This window comes from Sciurus vulgaris (assembly GCF_902686455.1).
Source record: "Sciurus vulgaris genome assembly, chromosome: 1".
In the NCBI taxonomy this organism is placed as follows: domain Eukaryota; kingdom Metazoa; phylum Chordata; class Mammalia; order Rodentia; family Sciuridae; genus Sciurus; species Sciurus vulgaris.
This window is the reverse complement of record NC_136461.1, coordinates 76,798,679-76,818,011: the sequence shown is the minus strand read 5'-3', so window position 1 is coordinate 76,818,011 and position 19,333 is coordinate 76,798,679. Positions and strand designations below refer to the sequence as shown.

The window sequence follows — 19,333 nt, the reverse complement described above, 5'->3', positions numbered from 1 at the left end:
CTGGAAACAGGAAAAAGGAGAGAAGAATGGGGTCCAGGGGCAGAACCTTGAACATTTGCTGTTGTAGGGACACACCCTGGTGCTAGCTGTGGGCTGTGGAAATGTTGCTCCCTGCTGCTTCATCTGGGAGGTGACTGTTTGAACCTAGTGCTCTGAAAGGTAGTGGGGGGAGGCAGGAGGTGGGTACTCTAGACGTAGGCAAGTTGTCCAAATCACAGAGGCTTAGGGATCCAGCAGCACTAGAGAGAAATCACTGATTCTTCTATGGGCTTAGTCCTTGCAAGAACCAGGCACACATAGTTCAATGCTAGTCTTCTGTGGAACCTGCTTTCTTCTATAACATGGCAGCTACAAACAAACCTTGTCTGTCCACCTGTATACCAAAGTATATCACCTTCAATTTGGGGAGATCTTTGACTCTCAAAGAATGGAAAGGAAGATTTGTCATTCCAAAAAATTTATTTCCTTTTTTAGTAGTACTGGAGAGGGTGTGGAGTGAACTCTTTCAAACAGTGAAATCTGGTATTAAGTCACAAGTTTAAAAGTTCTTCCACTTAAAATGAACAATCCCTGACAGATGGTGCAAATGTGTAAAGGGGAACTTCTAAGGGTGACCTAGAGAAAGTGCACAGTGTCCACATGCAGACACACTCAGTGGGCATCAGGCCCCACCCACTGACTCTCCCCAAGTGCTTCCTACTGTCTGCAGAAGGCTGCGGGGCTTTCCCATCAGGCTCTGTGCAAGTCAGTGGACCTTTTTCCTAGGGAACTCATAATGCCCAGGAATGTGGTGGTACCCTGGGGAGTGTGATGACCCCACCACTGATGTGGTAAGATGCCAGCACCTGACTTAACAGGAGCTTCTTGGGCAGCAGAAAGGTATGCCGATCAGTGAGAAATGACAGAGCAACTTCAGATTCTGGTCTCCCCCACAACCCTGTGACTCATCTCACAAACTCCATTTCCTGCTTCTTCAGAAACAGTGTGAAACCTCAATGGAGGAAGAACAGAGTTTACTTTTGATTTCAGTTCTATTCATCTTAACTGCCTCTTTGGGTGGTTGCAATATCCTGTTTGGTTTTCGGCTTCTAAGAAGAACAGTTGGTTTTCAGAGGAGCCAGGTGTGGAGGAAAGGCAAGCTGTGAGCAGAGGCAACGGAGAACTTGTCTGCTGATTGCAGAGCCCCTGCCAGGTGAGTTAGCTGTGGAACCGGCCACCCATGAACTTGTCCCCCAATTAAAAATGTCAGCAAAATCTCCACGGAAAACTTCACTCTGGGGTTGCACTGGAGAGTGCAGGGAGACCTGGGAGGCCACTGGGAGTGGTCCCATGGCCTTTGTCCCAAAGGGCTCCGTGCTGCTGCAGCTCAGCTCATCTCTTTGGTGCAGAAGGGGCAGGGAGGGGAAGGTGTGCCCCTCCTCCTGTTCTCAGTGGTCTCCTGATTTATTCCGTATACCTGTCCTCAACGCGGTTGATGAGAACCTTCACTTTATCTCATTTTCCTGGAGGTCTTACCTTATTCCCTGCTTATTTTCTTCTGAGAATTCGTCATTATCACCCTACAGTTGATTAATTTTATTATGTTTCCTCACTAGAATAGAGATCCTTGAGGCAGGAATTTGCATTCATTTAGTATGCTCTCTGATAATGGATCTCTTGAACAGTATTCAGCATGTGGCAAGTCTCAAAAGTAATTCAAAAAGTAAATCAAAAAGTACTCCTTGAATTAATGAGAGAACCATTTCTTTTGTAATGCCTACACAGTTTTTCTAACCAGTGTTCATCTCTACCACTACTCATTCTGCCTCCACTTACCCCAAAATGTTAATATTCTCAGGGCTCTGTCTTCAGTGCTTTGCTTTCCTCATTCTGATCTGAAAAATCTCAGGCAATGCTTTCTCCTTCTCTTTCCACATTTTTTTTTATTGGTGCATTGCAGTTTTACATAATGATGGGATTTGCTGTTACATATTTGTACATGCACACAATATAATAATATGATTTGGTCAATTTAACTCCCCAGAACTTCTCCTGACCTTCTGAGTTTGACTTATTTTGCTTAACATAATGGCCTCACATTCTGTTCATGTTCCTGCAAATGACATAGTTCATTTTTCTTTATGACTGAATATAGCTCCATTGTGCATATATATATGCCATTTTCTTTATTCATTCTTTTGTTGATGGATACCTAGGCTAGTGCCATAGTTTGACTATTGTGAATTGTGCTGCTATAGACATGGGTATACATGTATCACATTAGTATGTTGACTTTAATTCTTCAGAATAAATACCAAGAAGTGGTACAGCTGGATCATATGGTGGTTCCATGCCAAGTCTTTTGAGGAATCTCGATACTGATTTCTACAGCAGTTGTACAAATTTACTGTCCTCACCAACAATGTAAAAGTTTTCCATTCTTTTCAAATCCTCACCAGTATTTATTATCATTTGTATTCTTGATGATTGCCATTCTGAATGGTGTTAGATGATATTCCAATGTAACTTTCATTTGCATTTCCCTAATTGCTAATGATGTTGAGCATGTTTTCATGTATTTGTTTGCTATTTGTATTTCTTCTTTTGAGAAGTGTTTGTTTAGTCCATTTGCCCACTTATTAACTGGGTTATTTGTTTTTTTTTTTTTTTTTAATTTATGTATTCTAGATATTAATCCTCTGTTGAAAGTGTAGCCACAAAGATTTTCTCTCATTTATAGGTTCTTTCTTCACATGGTTAATTGTTTCCTTTTGTAGGCAGAAGCTTTTAAATTTGATGTCATCCCATTAACTCTTGACCTTATTTCCTGAGCTTTAGGGGTTCGACTGATAAAATCATTGCTTGTACCTATATGCTGAAGTGTTACCTTATATTTTCTTATAGGAGTTATATAGTTTTTGGTCTAATTCTTAGATCTTTATGTGTTTTCAGTCAATTTTTGTGCAAAGGGAGAGGTAAGGGTCTAATTTCATTCTTCTACATATGAATAGTCAGTTATCCCAACATTTATTTAAAAGCCTTTTTCTGCAATGTATGTTTTTGTCAATTTGTCAAGAATCAGATGACTATTGGTGTGTGTGTTTGTTTCTGTATCTTCTAATCTATTCCATTGATCTATGTACCTGTTTTTATGCCAGTAACGTGCAGTTTCTGTTACTATAGCTCTGTAGTATATAATTTAAAGTCAGGTATTGTGATGCCTCAAGCATTGCTTTTTTTTTCATTTGTTTACAATTGTTTTGACTATTCTGGGTCTTTTACTCTTTAAATGAATTTTAGGACTTTTTTTCCTAGTTATATGAAGAATGTCATTGGTATTTTGATGGATATTGCATTGAATCTGTATATTGCTTTTGATAGTTTGGTCATCTTAACAATATTATTTTAATTAATTAATCATAATTATTATAATTAATTATTAAGTTTGCTGATCCATGAGCATGGGAGGTTTTTTCATCCATCTTCTGAGGTTTTCCTCAATTTCTTTCTTCAATGTTCTGTAGTTTTCATTGTAGAAGTCTTTCACCTTCTTGGTTAATTTATTCCAAAGTAAATTTTTTTTTCTTTTTAGGTTATTGTGAATGAAATTGTTTTCCTGATTTCTTTTTCAGTGGATTCAGAATAATATATAGAAAATCTATTGATTTTGTAACCTGCTACTTTGTCAAATACATCTAACTCTAGCAATCTGTTGGTGGAGTCCTTTGGATCTTCTAGGTATAAAAACATACCATCTGCAAACAATGATCATTTGACTTCTTCCTTTCCTGTTTTTATCCCTTACATTTTCTTCTCTTGTCTGGAAATATTTTTTGAGTCCTTTAATAAAAGATAATATACATTAGTCTTCTGTACCGGACTTGACATGCTAGGTAATGATTTTTTTTCTACAAATGTAGAAAGCTAATATAAATATTCCACAAGCAGAGGACTGATATGCATGTGCCTTGAATAGTCATCAGAAATGACTTCAAGTCTTGTGATTCACTGAGTGGTTTTTCTGAGTTATAGGTTTCCATGGCATCTGAGTCTACTATGAAGACCCCCATTTGTTTAGTGGAAAACAGAAATGAGCAGCTGATGGTGAATTCAAAAGCCTTAAGGATTCTTCACAAGATATGTCAACCTGTGGTGGTGGTGGCCATTGTAGGGATGTTTCGTACTGGGAAATCCTACCTGATGAATCATCTTACAGGACAGAATCACGGTGAGTGTGGTCCTGGGTAAGAGGCCATCACATAGAACCATAAATAGGACACGTTGATCTCACTTTCTCCAGGGTCTTATTAAGGAAGAGGCCAATCCTTTCCACCTCAGAAAATTTCTAATTCTTGCCAGCAGATTTATAACCTCTAACCTATCGAAAAGTACCTCATGCTTTTCTCCACTAATAAAGAGTTCCCCGGCCTTATTAAATATCTGCTTCACTGTTCTTCCTGATCTCATCCACTCTCACCTGCTCAGGAGCTATCCCTACCAATTGCTCCCTTTCTATCACCTGTATCCTTTTGTCCAAGCTACATGTCAATTTAATGGAGCATACAAATACAGTTAATATGTCTTTTTTAAAAAGTGGATGGACAAAATAATGCACAGTAGGATTCCTCAATATCCAATATCCAAATTGAGCTATCAGTTCATTTTTTCTCTATTTCATTCCAAATCATGGACAAATGAGCATGCTGCTCTTACTTAGCCTTTTGTAATATGCAAACTATAACAAAGTACATAAAGCATATGTATACAATATAGATAATAAGTATAAAGTGAACAATTATATTATCACTATCTAGATCAGGAAGTGAAATCTTAAAAACTTTCAAAAGTACAAATCATACCCTCTCACACTCAAAGCTCTTCAATGTTGTGGTGTTCAGGACACACTTCTATTCTTGCTTCTAAATAATGGTTCTATGGTCTATTATGCATTCTTCAAAATAAGTTAGTTTAGCCTCCTTTTGCCTTTTATATAAAATGGACTGTCATGTCTGTATTCCTGTGGGTCTTGCTTCCTTTGCTGAATAAGAAGCTCATGAGCATCCTCTGTTTGTCACACATATCTGTAATTTGTTCATTTTTACTACTTTGTGGTATGCTAATGTCTGAGGATGCCACAATTTATTTATCCATTTGTTGTTGATGAGCAGTGGTGTTATTACCAGGTTTTATCTTTAATGAATAAGGTAGTTATAAATATTCTCATATTTGTATCCTGGTGCACATGTACAAAGACTTCCCTTGTTCAACAATAAGTTGAACTCAACCTGAAGCCAGAGGACACTGGAGCTCTTCCTGATCAGAAAAAAACACACAGCAATACACAGGAGTTTACAAAAATTCTGTAATGTGAAAAAATTGAGCACTTAAAAGATGAAGTGAATTGGGGACACAGAGTGTTTTTTTGAGAAAGATTACACTTCGATTCCTTATCCTTGTGAAATAGAAGCAAACACTATCCTTGCTCAACACTTTCTGCTCCTACAAATTTAACCAACATAGCCTTTGGCAGCTTTACCTCTCTGCTGTCACTCTATGTTGCTTTCTCCTCTTCCTTCACAGGCTTCCCTCTGGGCTCCACAGTGCAATCTGAAACCAAGGGCATCTGGATGTGCTGTGTGCCCCACCCCACCAAGCCAGACCACACCCTGGTCCTCCTGGACACTGAGGGCCTGGGTGATGTGGAAAAGGTGAGGCAGAGAATCCATAATGCTCTTTACATGTGTCATTCGATTTGTCACCTCAGTTCAACTTCTGTGACATATTCCTGTACTTGTAATCTGATTATGAATAATGAGCATAAATTCCATTTCCACAAACTTCCCTAGCAACCTAAAGTAGCTTGGTTGCTTCAGGGATTTTTCTGTCAAATAACCTGACAAGAACAATTTAGGAAGGAAACTTTATTTGGGGGCTCATAATGATAGAGGCCTTTGTCCCTGGATTGCTGGCTCCATTCGTCAAGGATCAAGGTAAGGCTGAACATCCTGATAGAAGAGTTTGGCAGAAGGAAGTGGCTCACATGATGATCAGGAAGCAGACAAAGAGACTCCACTCACCAGATACAAAATATATAATCCATAGGCATGCCCCCCAGGGACCCATCTCCTCTAGCTACACCCTACCTGCCTTCAATTACCTCTCAGCTAATCCCTTCAGGGGACTGATTCACTGACTGGGTAAAGGCTCTCATAACCCAAACATTTCTCCTCTGAACTTTTTTGCATTGTTTTACACATAAGCTTTTGAGAGACACTTCACATCCAAACCATAATATTGTTAAATTAGGACAGATCTTTATATTTTTAATATTGGATTGTGCAATTTAATTTAAAGAATACATGTCAAACTGCCGAAGTCCAGGGCTCTGTGCCAAGTACTATGAATATATCAGTAAATAAGATAAGATCTAGAGCCTGGTTGTATAGACAAGAAATATGAAATGAGATCAGTACAAGGAAACAGATGCAAAAAGTGGGAAACTGATCCAGTCATGAGAGCCAGGAAAAGCTTTCTGAAGAAAGCTGTAATCTCTAGGGTCAATGGGTTTTGTAACTTTAAAAGTAGAGGCCAAGAAAATAGGCTTTTGGTTAAAAATCCATATATGTAATCTTCAGACAAAGTTCATCTTTTATTAACTTTGGTTTCTTCTCCTCACAGATTATCATTAAGATTTTGACCCAGGTGTCTAAGCTCTTGACATGAAATATTCATTGACTAAAAGCAGGAGCTAGACCCATCAAAAATATTACAAATGACAAAATTTTTAGGTGTTTCAATTACTTGTATCAATTTTTTCTCCTAATTTATCTTATTCTCAAACTAATTGAAAGTAGCAGCAGTAGATCTTTGGCTTCAGTACTGCAAATTTGGTGGTGGGAACACCAAGCAGGGAAGGAAAGCATAGACTTAGAAATTCCAAATTTAAAAATTCAGTTTTTCCATTCTCAGTTGTCCTCTCAGTATAACACCAATATGGACTATTGATATGCAACATGTTGTAGTTTGCATAAAACCTTTTCTTTATATGTAATGGCAATTCTCAGGAGAAGAAAACATAACAAAACCTAAGCTGATGGCAGCAGAACCACTTTATAACTTGTAATGGGATTTGGGTAGGATCTGGATCTATTTCAAAGCCTTTTAAGTCTTACCAAGGATCTTGTATCAGGCCTCTTTGCACTCTGGCCTGCACACTCGCTGCCTCAGTGAAATTAAAGAACGCTGTACTCTATCAATTTAGACTTGCTGCTGCTGGTCCTTCCACTTGCTTGATCCCTGCATCTCCACAAGTTCAAATCTTTAAAACTCAGTTAGTGACTTCTTCATCTGAATTCCCAGAGAAATTATTCACATTCATGGACCTCCCCACCCATGCTTTCCTTTCTTTCTTTCTTTCTTTCTTTCTTTCTTTCTTTCTTTCTTTCTTTCTTTCTTTCTTTCTTTCTTTCTTTCTTTCTTTCTTCCTTTCTTCCTTTCTTCCTTTCCTTTCTTTCCTTTCTTTCCTTTCTTTCTTTCTTTCTTTCTTTCTTTCTTTCTTTCTTTCTTTCTTTCTTTCTTTCTTTCTTTCTTTCTTTCTTTCTTCTTTCTTTAACTTTGGTTTCCTCTCCTCACAGATTATCATTTGGGCTGTGTTTCATATTGTTATGTGTATCTGCACCTCCATAAAGTGATACTCCTCTGAGCAGGGACTGTCATATGGAACTTTGTATCTACAAAACCAAATGCATGATTTCTATTTCATTTGTTCTTTGGTTCAAGTGTTACTTAGGAATGTTTTCTTAAGTTCCTGATTTATTATCAATTTTGTTTGCTAAGGAATCATACATTTTTCTAAATATTCCATGAACATTAACAAATTTAGATTAAAAAAAATGTCAAATAAAGTTTTGTTGAACTTAACTGAAAAGTGCTAGTATCCTTAGTATAGCCATGATTAAGATGAAATGTGTAATGAGCAATTGCCCACTTATGAGACACCTACTATGTTCTAGGCATTTTATTAACTATTTTATGCACATTGGGAATGACCTTCATTTGTCTTCATAGCTAAACAAACTAATATTCTGAGAGGGACTAATATAAATATCAAAAATGAGATTTAAAGAATAGCGAATTGAATGAATGAATGAAGACTGGACTCCTAAGCCACTTGCTCTCATGTGCTTCCTAGGGTGACCCTAAGAATGACTCCTGGATCTTTGCCCTGGCTGTGCTTCTCAGCAGCACCTTCATCTATAACAGCATGGGTACCATCAACCACCAGGCCCTGGAGCAGTTACAGTATCCTTCCAAAAACCAAATAACCTTGTCTCATTGAGTTTAAGAGAATGCAACTGAGACTGTTTCTTCTTCTAACTTGATTCTCTTGGATGAATAAGTGTGGACACAGGAAAAAAAAGGAACTTTTATAAAACTTGTTTCTAAGGGAGACCCGGAAATTGTGGTGCATCTCGTTCCTTAGCTAAGATCCCAGCTATGTGACTGAACTCACACAACTAATCAGGGCAAAATCTGACCCCACACCTGATGAAGTAGAGGATTCCACTGAGTTTGTAAGTTTCTTTCCAGACTTTGTTTGGACTGTGCGAGATTTCACGCAGGAACTGACGTTGAATGGCCACCCCATCACAGAAGATGAGTACCTAGAGAATGCCTTGAAGCTAATTTCAGGTATTAGTGGGGGGAGGTTCAATAAGGAAGTGGGATCAACTGAGCCCTGTCCTTCAGTGCTCCATATATATGTTTATTTGAGACTCGATTGAGGCCTTTGCTAACAGTGATTGATGATTGACAGGAGGGCATGATTTTCATTCATTATTTCACAAAAATCTTCAGTCTCTATAATTTAGATCCACTAAAGGAATTTAGGGCACAATGTTGTGCCCAGTAATTTTAGAACAATCAATACCATAAAAAAATTAGTATTATAATCAATGCTACCATTTCTAAGGCTCATATATTTGTTAGTTATTAAGTTTAACTTGCCTTTCTGTTTTGAGAAAAAAAATTATCAAACTAGAAATGAATAAACCTAGAATCACAGGAAATCTAATGATCAAATTTTAAAAATATTTCACTCAATATATCAAAGTAGATAGTTATATACTTCAGAGAAAAGATATTTATATAATAAATGGTTCACGGGGAGGGGGAAAATAATTCATAAATCTGGCAATATTGTCTAACCCATCATTTTACCTTTTTGACAACATCACCTTCTTCATCCCATAGCTTTATTCTGGAATCATGTTACTATTATACATTTATCTCATGGATTATATTTAGCAGATAAGTACTACCCATGTTTATTCATTCTTTGATCTTATATCTATTTTGAATTGCTGATTAATGCCACAGGATCTCATTAAGACAAAGTCAAGTCCAAAATAATCTGACATCAAGAAGTTTACAATTTACATTGAAATTCACTTTACTTTGGCATTTTCTGCTGAAGAAATTCTAGATATAATTAGATTTGGGGATTTGGGGATTTGATTTTTGAATCATTTTTCTCCACAATTTTGGGTATCACCTATCCTCCTTGTGTTAATTTTCCCAGCAACATCTTGGCCTTATTTCTAGCATTACTTTACTTAAGAGCCCACATGTCAGTTCAAACATTTGGCTGCAATATCAGAAAGTTTGAGAATTTTGTGATTATTCAGTCAATTCAAACTTTTAATAAATAATTTATCACCATTATAATGGGGTTAAGGAGACAATTTATAGGTTTCTCCACTTGAGGTGGTTTCCATTCCTGTCCTTAAGTACTCCCTTGACTCTCAGCTCTGATTAAAAAAATTAATGTTCAAGTTAACATAACACTGCTTTTTATGATTGAATTAAGAATGTTCAAGGGCTTAGTAGCTGCAGTTGGGCAAAGATTCTGAGAAAATTCCTCAATCCCTTTGCCTGCAGACTTGTTTCCTCAATGAGTATTGTTTTTACAGGAGAGAATCAGAAAATCCAAAATTCCAACATGTCTAGAGAGTGTATCAGATATTTCTTTCCAAGACGAAAGTGCTTTGTCTTTGACCGACCTATGAATGACAGAAATCATGTATCCCATTTTGATGAAGTTCCACAAAACCAACTGGAAAGGACTTTTGTAGTGCAATCAAAAAACTTCTGTACCTATGTCTACACCAATGCCAAAACCAAGACCCTGAGAGGGGGAATCATTGTCACTGGAAATCGTGAGTTTCTTTTGTCTGAAAGCATGTCTTTGAGGTTTAGTATGTGTAACAATGCTATGATTCTTTTGTGAGGTTGTCAGTAATCCTGTTTGCTTTTGTAAGGAATTTGGAGCAGACATTCATGTCACACACAGAAATGCATTTTACTTAAAGTGTCCATATCTGAGGACTTGTTGAAGCTTAACAAATGTCACAATGTATGTATACTAAGGATACCACCAGAAGCTACTAGTAAGGAGAGACAATCTGCAAACTGATGAAAAGTCCCATAGGATTAAATGTTTTTCAGTGAGAATACACAGATATTTTATGAATTGAAACTAGTAAGAAAATAACCAGCAGGTCCTGAGTCCCATGTCAGCTCATTGTGTGTTTGAGAAACAAAGTTGAAGAGCAACAGTTTCAGGAAGATATGGTCTATGCAATCCTTCAGTCCCCATGTGGAGATGGACCTGCTTGGTTCAAACACTCTATTGCTTTCTGTAAAATTCTGTTGATATTTTTTACAAGGAAACTTGCATTTTTATTTTAAATCAAGACTCACAAATTATGTAATTTACTTTCTCTAATAAATTCTTTTTAATTTTATTTAAATAGGAAAATATTTTCCTAGGAAACACTAAAAACATTTTGGTTGCAATAAATAATTGTGCAATGGGGTGAATTTGAAAATGATAAAAGGAATTTGTGGGAAAAACAATGTTATTAAATACTGATTAATTCATAGGAGAGATGAAAAAGGAAGAGTAGAAAGTACAGTAGGAGAAGAAGAAAACATTGATATAGAGAGAGTTTTTGTGAATTTTATAGTGTCCATTCTTAAAGCTTGTAAAAAGTATGAATAAGTTTTCTGTGTGTTCCATGTCACTCAGGGTTGGGGACTCTGGTGGAAACCTATGTAAACGCCATCAACAAAGGAACCATTCCTTGTTTGGAGGATGCAGTGACCACTCTGGTGCAGTGTGAGAACTCGGCAGCCGTGCAGAAGGCAGCCGACCACTACAGTGAGCAGATGGCCCAGCGGGTGGAGTTCCCCACAGACACTCTCCAGGAGCTGCTGGAGGTGCACGCGGCCTGTGAGAGGGAAGCCATCGCAGTCTTCATGGAGCACTCCTTCAAGGACGACAAGCATGAGTTCCAGAAGAAGCTTGTTGTAATTGTCTTTGTATTTATCCTCCCTGATTCCTCTCCTTCTGGAATGAGACTTAACTCCACACTTTAGATTCCAGAGTGTGGAATTGCATCTCTCTCATCATAGAAGGACCTGGTTATTTTGTGGGCAACAGGGTTATTCAGGCTACTTGCATCCTTTCTCTAAAAGATGGCACTTACTTTTTATTGCTGAAAAACAAATTATTAAATGATGAGCAGCTTAAAGCAACATGAATGTATTAGCCCACAGTCAGACCTCTGCACAGGGTGTGTGAGCGCTCTGCTCAGTGCACCACACATTGAAACCTAGGAGTCAAATGGCCTTAGCTCTCACCTTGGTGCTCTGGGGAAGCTCTCTTCACCCTCGAGCAAGCAAGGACCCATCAAATCTTTCTCTAGTCACTCTGATTTCCTCTTTTGCCACAGTCAGAGAAAACTGCTTTTAAAAGGTTTGTGTGGTTGGGACTGCCCTAAGGAGTGCTCTCCATCATAGGATTAATATCCTTCATATTCACAGGCCCAGGGACAGGGCAGGGTGTGGACACTAAGGGAGAGAACTCTCAGGGTCTGCCTAATGCTGCTGACCAGAGGCACCTTTGCTGCAACTTTGTCTTTCAGTCTATCTGGGATGACACAACAGCAAAAAAAAAAAAAAAAAAAAACAAAACAACAACAACAAAAAAAAACTCTAAGGAATCCACTGGATTGTAATTTACAAGTACAAACAAACATTCAAAAATCCATTCCTCTATTCTCACACATTCACACCCTTCCTAAAAGAATTTGTGAAGGGTTCATACACTCAACTCATTCCTTGGGGAATTGTTTGCCATGTATATAATCTCAACCACAGAAACCTATATTTCTTGACAAATTTACTTCTACTTTAAATTTATCTTTTCATTGTGACTATTAGGGTTTGGGTTCACATTAATAATACTATAGTTGAATAAATCATCAAGTTTATGTCTTCCAACTTCATGGTGTTACAGAGATTGAACTTGACCAGAAGGGAGTTAAGGCAATTTTTGATATCACAGATAATTGACCAGACCTATCTGTTAGTGAAACACATCTCCCAACTCCTTTCCATGTCTCAGACCACTCCGAGGCTGTCTGACTGCTTATTCCAGGAGAACGACATTGGACGTGCCTTTTAGCAACATCTCTTTATTTTACTTCATTTGACTTTAAAATTCTATTTATTCTAATTAGTTGTACATGACAGTAGAATGCATTTATGCATTTTGATAACTCATACATAAATGGAGTATAATTTCTCATTTTTTGATTGTACATATTGTAGGATCACATGGGTCATGCAGTCATATATGTACATGAAATAATAATATCTGTTTCACCCTGCTCTCCTTCCTAACCCCATACCTTCACTTTTATTTGTATTTCCCTTCCAGGACACTATACAGAGAAAAAAGGAAACTCTCTTGCTACAGAATGAAGAGGACTCTAAAGAATACTGCCAGTATCACCTGAATCTGCTTTTAGAGCCTATAATGCTAAGTGAATCAAGAGGAGCATTCTCTGTTCCTGAAGGCCATAGTTTCTACTTACACGCAAGGAAGATGGTGGAAGAGCACTACAACAGAATGTATGGGAAACACGTGAAGGTGAGGAGTAAGAAGTCATAGGGTCTGCATCGCTCCTGAAACTCTAAGTTCACAGCACCATTTGTGAAACAAAGGCACAGAATGGCAATATGTTGACATTTAGTATCATTTTATATCCCCTGTTAAATACACTTAAATAAACTGAAAATAGTTCTTGTTAGAGAAGAGTTAGAAATTTAGGTGAAACCAGCCATTTCTTTTATTTATCCAAAAGGGTAATTTTTTGTGTTAAGTAGAAGATACAATGAAAAGGAAAAAACTTTGTTCTCATGAAATGCATCATTCTTGAAATGGGAAAAATAGCATTCAGTTGGATATGGTGTATTAATACCATATGTTAATGGTAACTGGATGTGCTGATAGTAACAATGAGGATGGTGATGAGTCCTTGTTAACAGACATTGAACCTTCACTTCCCACGTCAGGTACAGTTTCAGGTGATTTTGTTTCAATATCAATTTAATTCTCAGAATAAAGTAAACTAGGTACTACTGTCTTCCACATTTATGCAGTAAAGAAATGTAGTGCATAGAGGATCTAATAAATGGCATAAGATCACACAGTGAGCCAGTGACAGACCTCGCAGGGCAGCCTTCAGAAACTCAGAATTCTTTTCTTCTTTGGGAGTCCTCCTGCTGTTTTCCTTGATGACTGTACCAATTCACATTCCCCCAGCAGTTCTACAAGGTTCCCTTTTCTCCACCTCCTCAGAAACATCTGTTGTCCTTTGACTCATTGATTATAGTCATCCTCACAGATGTTCTGTCATCTCATTGAGTTTTTCATTTGTGTTTCACTGGTATTAGTGATGCTTAACATTTTTACAAATATCTGTTTGACATTTGAATTTCTTCTTTGGATAGAATGTCTATTTAGGTCCTCTCCACATTTTTTAATCAGGTTTTATGTGTGTGTGTGCATGTGTGTGTGCATAATGTATATATACTGTTGAGTTTAGAAAATTCTAATATACTTTGGAATTAATCCATTAGGAGGTATATAGTTTGCACATATTTTCTCCCATTCTATACTTATATTTTTTATTTTGTTGATAGTTTCTGGGATGAGAAGAAACTTTAGTTTGATGCAGTCCCACTTATTTACTTTTGATTTATTGCCTATGTCATTGGTTTTAAATCCAAGAAATCATTGAGAAGGCAAATGTCAAAGGATTTCCCCCTAAGTTTTGTTCTACGATTTTTAATTTTAGGACTTATGTTTAAAACTTTGATGACATTAGTTCATTTTCATATAAGGTGTAAGATATAGGTCTAATTTCATTCTTTCCTGGCTCTCTAGTCTGTTCCTCTTGTCTTTGTGTCTGTTTTTATGCCAGTACAATGCAGTTGTGATTACTAACTAATGCAACTATGTATATCATCCATGTGACAGAATATTACTTAGTCATTAAAAAATAAAGGCGTGCCAATGATGAAAACATAGATTACCCTAAGGATAATTCATTAAATAAAATGAACCAAAAACAGGAAGACCATTGTTGAATGTTTAATGTTCAGTGCTACCACAAAAGCCAACCAACCAAACAAGGGCAAAAAGTCATCCAGCTCATATTAACACAGAGTTAGAATAGTATTGTTGATAAGCAGGACCTGAGAGTGGGAGGGGACTTACTGGTCAAATACTGGTCAAATATGTTAATATGCACCTATAGATGAGTAAGTGATAGACACTTGATGTACAAGTGCGACTGTAATTGAAATAATCTATTCTGTACCTTAATGTGACTTAGTAGACCTTGTTATTCTCATGTCTACAGAAAATGTAACTGTGATGTGACCAACATGAAAATTGACTTGATTGTAAGAACCATTTAACAATGTAGATATATCAAAACACCATGTTATCGACCTTCAATGTATACAAGTTTTATTTGTCAATCTCAACAAATCTGAAAAGAAACTCATAAGACAGCCACGCAAAGTTTTCTGGTACAGGAGGTTGGTGGTACAAGTCGAAGAATCTGTAGATTCAACCCTGAGAAGGGCTAGGACAGATCCAGACATAAGAAAACTGATGTGCAAATACCACAAACAGTGGAGGGGTTATGTGTTTATAGAACTGCTCCTCCATTCTACTGGGGTGGGTGGTGGGCAGCATTCTTTGGAGAGGAGACTGGGGAGCTAGGAAGGAGGCTGCTACAGAGGGTTTTCATGTCTCACCAAACAGCATACATAGACTTTGGTTGTGTCCACAGAAGAAAAGGAAACAATATGGGGTCTTAAGAAGGATTCAAAATTTAGAGTTAGTTTTGTTGTGTGTTGGATAATGCTCTCCTCATCTGAAGAACAGATCCTGGATGCCTATAGTGATTTTTCTCCTTCTTGATTTCCCAGGCAAAGGAGGTCCTTCAGAGCTTCCTGAAGTCACAGTCTGACTTAGAATTATCCATTCTGCAGTCAGATAAAGCACTCATTGATGGAATAAAGGCCATAGAAGGTACAGGGGAGGTCACAATTCTCAGAAGGTGGGGATGTTCCTGTACAGACTTTGACTGACTGGATAGGAAAACATTCCTGAAACCAGAAGATTCTTCTTTCTGTGGATCACAGCTCTACTAAAACTGAGAGCAATAGGGGAGTCCAGTAAATGGGTTTTCCATCACATTTGCAAACATAATCTGGATGTCATTGCTAATGGGTGAATTAAGAGATTTCCCTCTACCCTTTTCGGGAATCAGTTTGTTGTGTGAACCAAGTAGTTTAGAACACAGCTCTGTTGTTTCTTCTCTCTTCTAAAACCTTTGTGGAGCAGCTGAGAGAGCCAAGAGGGAGGCAGCCGAGAAGGAACAGGAGCTGCTAAGACAGCAGCAGAAAGAGCAGCAAGAAATAATGGAGTCCCAAAAGAGAAGCCTCCAGGAAAACATTGTGCAGCTTAAGGAGAAGATGGAGAGAGAAAGGGAGAACATTCTGAGAGAGCAGGAAAGGGTTCTGGAGCACAAGCTAAAGGTGAGTGTTATAGGGCCTGGCAGTCCCTACAGACAATGCCAGTTTCCTTAGAATGGGAAAGAGCAAAATGTTAAGTACAGACAGCATTCCAAAGGGAAACTCAAAAAGTAAATGTCTCACTGACACTGACACCTCAAGTGCACCTGAATTCTAATAAAACCTATAAATCTATGAGACTCCATAAGGTATTGATAGACTTTGTGTACTGATAGACTTTGCAGGGTACAAATAATGTCCCCCAGGTTGTGGATCATTCTTCATTGAGATTATGTGCCCCATATGAGTGGATTCTGGCACAACCATCAAAGAGACCAGAAACAGATCCATCTGGTCTGATGTATCACATTGGGTCTGTTATAAATTAAGGACAATGAAAGATCAGAAATTGCTCCCCTTACTTCCGTGTCTTCCTGATTCATCTATATAAGTAGACTCAAACAAACCTGTGTCACAAACAGGAGGTTGATAACCAGTGTTCTCCACAAGGTCAGCATTTTCTATTACTTGTTAGTGGATTGCGGCCATGCCAACTGGCTGGAAGGGAGAATCAATCAGAATTCAACCTGCATTCTCCCCCACACAGCATTCTTTGTATTGGAATAAAATTCCTGTCCACTTCCAGTAAGTGGTGAGAAAATCTCACAAGTGTGTGAGCCCTGGGTACTCCCACTCTTCAAGTCAAAGGTGTGGAAATATCAAGGAATGTTCTAAGGTGGTAGAGAAGTAGACACATGCTCAACTGCTGAACTTGTTAAATACACAACTCTGGTAGTTAATAACTGGGAATTCTCAAAAGTGGACTCTTCCTCTTTTATAGGTCCAAAAAGAACTGCTTATGGAGGGATTTAAAGAGAAATCTGAGAGGCTAAATAAAGAGATAAATCGACTAAAAGAAGAGATTGAAATATCTAAAAAGACACCGTCAATATTGTCCCAGATCCTCGATGCAGCTGGCACTGTTTTCCTCGCAGTGCTCCCTGCAGCTGTACACCAGTCAGTGTAGGGACGAAAGTAATCAGTGATATTATTGAACAGCTTGGGGCCCTCTGATAGGAAATTATACAATGGGGCATCTTTTGTTTTAATGGCATCATACTATGGCTCCTTTTTAAAATGTTTGTGTAGTATTAGTTTTATTCAAGAAAAATTTTAAAATGAAAAGCAGTATCAAAGAATGTGAGAGAAACAATTCTTATTGAATTAAAGAAATGAGAACCAAGTAAAAAAATCTGAAATGATTTCTAGAAAAGACTCAAGTCAAGCAAGTAGATAGCAATGTGAAGAAAACAGTTGCAATTCATGTTTTAGTCATGAAGATTATTTAAGCCATAATGAGCTCTCATGGGAATTGACCAACAACCACATTAATCATAAAGAAACACGAGAAAAAATTGAACTTTACTAATAAAAACCTGTGCTAAATAAAACTGTGAAGCACATAGTTTTGCCTTCTTAATGGGTAGCAAAGAACAGTTTTAATAATACACATAAAAATAAAAATGCACATATCTCTGATCTAGCAATTCCACAAAGGTATTTCTCATATTTTTTTATCCCATTAAAAATGATACGTGCAGTGGTTTACTTATTTCAGGATCATGATAATTACCAAAGACTGGATGCAACTTCAAGTCCTTCTGTCGGACACTGATAAGGTAAATCTGATGATGTTATAACCTACCTGTGGAAAATAATAAATAAACTAGTGTACATGTCACAATACGAAGGGATCTGTATAGTTGAGGTGAAAAATGAGAAAATGACTAACTTTACAATGTATGTTCTTCCATGCCTTTAACATTTTGTATGAATATGTTACATTCAAACAAATATGAATACAATCATTAAATTAAAAATGAAATAATATGTGGCTGAGAAAATGTCAGGACAGGAAGAAAGTGTTTAATACTACTAGAAATAGCATAAGTCAGCTCAATAGGAAAGTCTGCTCCTGAGAACAGGGAACTGGAGAGCACAAGACATTCTGATTTTTGTTTTTAATTATGGCCTTCAATAAGGCCTTAAACATCTCTTCCCCAGTACATGTTCAGATAAAAGTCTCCTGAGTTGTTGACTTGAATGGTCCCCAAATTGTGCCCCACATAAATAAAGAAAGAAATTTTTTCATTATGGTCAACTCAACATTTTAGGAATGGTTTTCACATGTCTAGTGCTTGACTTACAACCGGAATCACCTTTTTGTAATTCTACAAGGTGGGCATATTCTCTTGACTCTGGACCTTTACATATAAACAGAGGCTTCTTCATCAGCCCAGCTTCCTCACTACATATTCTTTATTTGCCAACCTATGTTATTCCATGATGCTCCTATCTCTGACTTACTAAAGGTGTCCCTCCTCTGTACTGACATTGTGCCATGTTGTCACTCCCACCATAGAACATATGTCATATGCGTATATATATGTAATTGTGAAGTTGAAGATGCCTATGTGCTTCTGTGTACCACCTCTTGATCTCATGTACTTGGTCTTCTTCGTTACCCGATCATTGGTTCCAAGTATAAAGACCACCGCACAAGTACCAGGTGTGAACTGCTTAAGCACATGAGATACACTCCAGTAGGGCCCTAGGTGACCATGTTCTCACCTAATTCTCAGTTTCTAGGACTCTTAATAGTAAAGAACACATTGGAGGAACTTGTCAGAAGAAACTCACTGAGACAGAGGGTACCTATACAATGGTATAAAACTGCTGCCTATTATCTCTACAGACTACATATCCCATGTTCCCTGAGTTCTTCAAGCTTCTTACTCATAGTAACAACCCAGAAATGAAATCACTGCTTTAGTTCCTAGCAAAACTATGATGTTCAATGTAGTAAATAAAGTGTCATAATCATGCAAACCTGACTTCTGCCATAATCTTTTTATCAGTTCAGGCTAGTTCTGCTGGAATAAAATCAGGCATTTTATATGAAGATTAAAATCTCATTATGCTAAGTGAAATAAGCCAATCCCAAAAAACCAAAGGCTGAATGTTTTCCCCGATAAGTGGAGAATGATATATAGTGGGGGTGGGGGGGTGGGGGAATGAGAGAAGAATGGGGGAACTTTGGATGATGTAGAGGGAAATGAGAGGGAGGGGGTGTGAAAAATGGTGGAATGAGACAGACATCATTACCCTATGTACATGTATGATTACGCTAATGGTATGAATCTACATTGTATACAACCATAGAAATGAAATGATGTATCCCATTTGTGTACAATGAATCAAAATGCAATTCGTAAAAAATTAAAAGCTAAATAAAAAATAATAATAAAAAATCTCACTGAATAGGACACCACAGGCTGTCAGAGGAATCTGCATATTGTCCACAGAGTCTCAAGACAGCAACATTGTGACATCCTATTTCTTTCTTCCACTTAGG

The 19,333-nt window shown here is 37.6% G+C and overlaps 1 protein-coding gene across 1 annotated transcript; it reads left to right on the top strand.

Annotated features, from left to right (window-relative positions):
* The first annotated feature begins 987 nt into the window (after positions 1–987).
* On the top strand, positions 988–17,428 carry LOC306668151 (guanylate-binding protein 3-like). The gene is made up of 11 exons (XM_079151266.1): positions 988–1,192; positions 4,012–4,207; positions 5,560–5,687; positions 8,171–8,280; positions 8,474–8,670; positions 9,951–10,196; positions 11,069–11,349; positions 12,764–12,976; positions 15,331–15,433; positions 15,749–15,942; positions 16,760–17,428. The coding sequence occupies exons 2-11, from the start codon at positions 4,018–4,020 to the stop codon at positions 16,943–16,945; spliced, it is 1,848 nt and encodes a 615-aa protein (XP_079007392.1). The 5' UTR covers positions 988–1,192; positions 4,012–4,017; the 3' UTR covers positions 16,946–17,428.
* Positions 17,429–19,333: the final 1,905 nt, after the last annotated feature.

Excerpts from the sequence above, each read along its gene's own strand:
- LOC306668151 (XM_079151266.1), top strand. The coding sequence starts at position 4,018 with ATGGCATCTGAGTCTACTATGAAGACCCCCATTTGTTTAGTGGAAAAC. Across the intron at positions 5,688-8,170 it reads GCCTGGGTGATGTGGAAAAG|GGTGACCCTAAGAATGACTC; the intron begins GTGAGGCAGAGA and ends TGTGCTTCCTAG. Across the intron at positions 8,281-8,473 it reads CAGGCCCTGGAGCAGTTACA|CTATGTGACTGAACTCACAC; the intron begins GTATCCTTCCAA and ends CTAAGATCCCAG.